The sequence below is a fragment of the Brassica oleracea genome, chromosome C4 (genome assembly GCF_000695525.1).
Source record: "Brassica oleracea var. oleracea cultivar TO1000 chromosome C4, BOL, whole genome shotgun sequence".
Lineage (NCBI taxonomy): Eukaryota > Viridiplantae > Streptophyta > Magnoliopsida > Brassicales > Brassicaceae > Brassica > Brassica oleracea.
Genome location: NC_027751.1, coordinates 28895041 through 28898229, shown reverse-complemented (window position 1 = coordinate 28898229; position 3189 = coordinate 28895041). Strand labels below are relative to the sequence as shown.

Genomic DNA, 3189 nt, shown 5'->3' with positions numbered 1-3189 from the left:
AGCTAACGAAGATCGGTTTTTATTTCTTTCTCCCCACCATTCAAGAAACCCAATTACTTTAAAACATTCAGAAGCTTCATGTCCCTTCATACCACACACCGAGCACTGTTTGGACCCGTCCTGACTTCCTTGTCCTCCACGATTCGCAGAGAAATCATTCGAGCTCTGTTTCGAGAGCTCTTTTGTGTGAACTGTCCCGGGCCTCCGATTGGAAGAACTCTGAGCTACGAAGCTCATCACCGGATTATCAGCAGTAGTGTTCGAACGCAAAGTCTCATTCTGAGACACTGTCTGATACACACTGTCAAGATCGGGAAGAGGAGTAATTGCACATATTTGTGAGCGAATCACTCCATGAACCGAGTCATCTAAACCAGACAGAAAATCATGTACGCGCAAGACCTCTCTCTCCTTCTCATGCGACAAATTCAGGTCATATTCACACTTATTACATGTACAAATTTTAGAATTCATACACTCCGCAATACCATCCCCCACCTTTGTCAGCCGGCCAAAGTAATCATCCACAGTTGATCCATTTTGCTTACATGTAGCAAGCGAGTTTCGGAGTTGCTGCAGTCTTGCTCCACTCTTGAGCGAGAATCCCTTCTTGATTATGTCCCAAAGATCTTTAGCTATCTCACGTGTAGAAATGGAAGATCTCAGCTTTGGATCAATGGTTTGTTTGATCCACCCTACCAAGAGGTGGTTATTTGCAGTCCAATCCTCAAGATACGGCGAATCAGACGCTGGTTTCGGTAGACTTCCATCAAGGAAGCCAAACTTCTTTCTGGAACTAAGTGCCATACGCAGGTTCACGGCCCATTCATCGTAGTTGTGATGTTGAGTAGAGGGTGAGAGATGACCGCACCCGGGTTGTCATTAGCACTTAGGTCGTATGGAGTTATAGTCTTGTACTTCTGTTCTTTGTTCATTGAGAGCGCCATGACTCTGTTTTGTTGATTTAAAACAGAGAACCAAAGGTTTCAATTGTAGATTATGTCTCTCTTGCGATTGCAAGAAAAGTTTGGTCAAGCTCAGAATCGAAAAAAAACTAAAGAAATTTTGTGTTTCTAGGTTCTTGCTCTGATACCATGACAAATTAGGTTTCAATATTCATGTTTCTTATTTCTTAGGCATTAACCAGCCCCTCATATATAATGATACAACCTCGAGTTTATAGAAAAGTTTACATAAACAAAGATATGCCCAAATCATATTATATGGATCTTAACATATCCCAATATTACATAATAAGAGAGGAGCAGATACATCTGCACACAGAGTTCTGAAGAATAATTAGAGGAGCCTTGGCTGCTATATAACCTTCATCCAAACCCTTCTCCATCTCCATGTTAATCTACTGAGACAACAGTTAAAAAATTCATAAATATTACCGAACTAAATCCGGAAGGATAAAACATCCCAAGTAACAACTCATGACACTTACTTCATCCACAAGTAACTTTTGGTAATGATTACTCTGACCGATTTCTGAAGCATAACTCTGTTTCTCTTCTGCTGTTTATGGTTTTCTGAGTAAGAGTTCAGCAGCTGCAGCTGTTTTCTTCTGAAGCTCTGAGGTTTCAGCACCAACAAGCTTATCCATTTGTCTCCCATCTTTAAGAAACACTATAGTTGGTGTAGCTTCCACATTCCATTCATCACTAAACTCCTGTTTTTTATTTTACAAAATCTAATCTCAAATCCTAAAACTTCATCATAACATATCGATAATTCTTCTTAAAAAACACACAGAGTTGCAGTTTACTTACAGCGAGTTCTTCCACATCAATGGTTACAAAAATCATTGAAGGGTATCTAGAAGCAAGTTCTCTGAATACTGGTTCTATCTTTTTACAAGGTACACACCACGGCGCGCTGAAATACACCACCAGCTGCTTGATTGATTGAATGGTTAAGTTAGAAACTCAGATAGAAAAAGAGGAATCTTGTTGAACAAGAAACCTTACAATCTTGCCATTGTTGTTAGCTTCTGTTATCTTTTCTTCCCATTTCTCAATTCTGTTTATCGAATAGACATTCCCTTTAGACCCGTGTTGGCTTCTTGCTCGAGCTTTGTTGTTGCTGCAGCAGCAGCAGCATATACATGACCACAACTGTAAACATATGGTGTTTCATGTTACCGGTTTCTTAACATAGATTCTTCATCTTATCTCTAAAGCTATGTCGAATGAAACATTGGATCTACAAGATGTTGAGCATATTCAAAGATTTCTTTTTTTTTAGGACAAATATTATCAGAAAAAGGAAGAAAAATAAGCTGATGAAGAGCCGTATATAGACATGTGAAACATTTAGATATGATCCACATAAGAGGTATGTGCAAAAGATAGGCCTCAAAAATGGTTCGAAAATTTAAATTTAAAAAAAAAAATGTTTATAGCTCCAAAAATCTCAAGATATGCCCTAGTTTTATGCATTACCTTTGTACAACAAGGAGTTCTAGCACAACGATTTCCCATCAACTCTTTACGCAATCAAATCCAGATTCGCTTCTCATTGGCTCAACATTAACCAAAATGAAATTCTTGAATGTCACGACAATTTGTTCCCTTGACCGAACCTAGGTATGACTTGTGTCCTAGGATTCAGAATAGCTTCACCCACAAGGCAAGAGATTGAAGGGTCACAATTTTCTGTGGAAAATTGAAAGAAAAAAACAAGAAGAGTCCAGATAAGGTGGGAGTCATATCACAAGATCATTCGATAAAAGGAATTAAGACGTTTTTTGTTTTGTTTTATTTTGTTTTGTGTTCTTCGTTGGAAAACTATATCTTCTTCACGATGCATGTGGTTTTGATTAACCATAATAATAACTGATTACTAATTTTGTAATATAGAAATCGGTCAAAGACAAAGTGGAGATGATAGCTATTGAATGAAATGAATTAAAAACTTCTTGAAGAGTAAAGTTTGTTACATGGTTCAATATATATACACTAGGTTAAGACCCGCGGGATCAACATTATATATATAAATTATTTTATGTATTAAATATTTTTACATATTATAAAATAATAAATATATATTAAATAATTAAAAGTCAGTAACTATTAAAAATATAATTAAATTGGTGCAAACATATAAATCAATTGTATTAATCCAAAATTTTTTTTATTTGATAGGATATGTTATTAAATTTAAATGATACTAACATAGATAATA

At 36.3% G+C, this 3189-nt stretch overlaps 1 protein-coding gene across 1 annotated transcript; it reads right to left on the bottom strand.

The window, feature by feature from the left end:
* Positions 1–1525: 1525 nt before the first annotated feature.
* LOC106341581 (putative thioredoxin H10) lies at positions 1526–2576 on the bottom strand. The gene is made up of 4 exons (XM_013780314.1): positions 2448–2576; positions 1974–2120; positions 1776–1898; positions 1526–1675 (listed from the first exon to the last, which is right to left on the bottom strand). The coding sequence occupies exons 1-4, from the start codon at positions 2484–2486 to the stop codon at positions 1526–1528; spliced, it is 459 nt and encodes a 152-aa protein (XP_013635768.1). The 5' UTR covers positions 2487–2576.
* Positions 2577–3189: the final 613 nt, after the last annotated feature.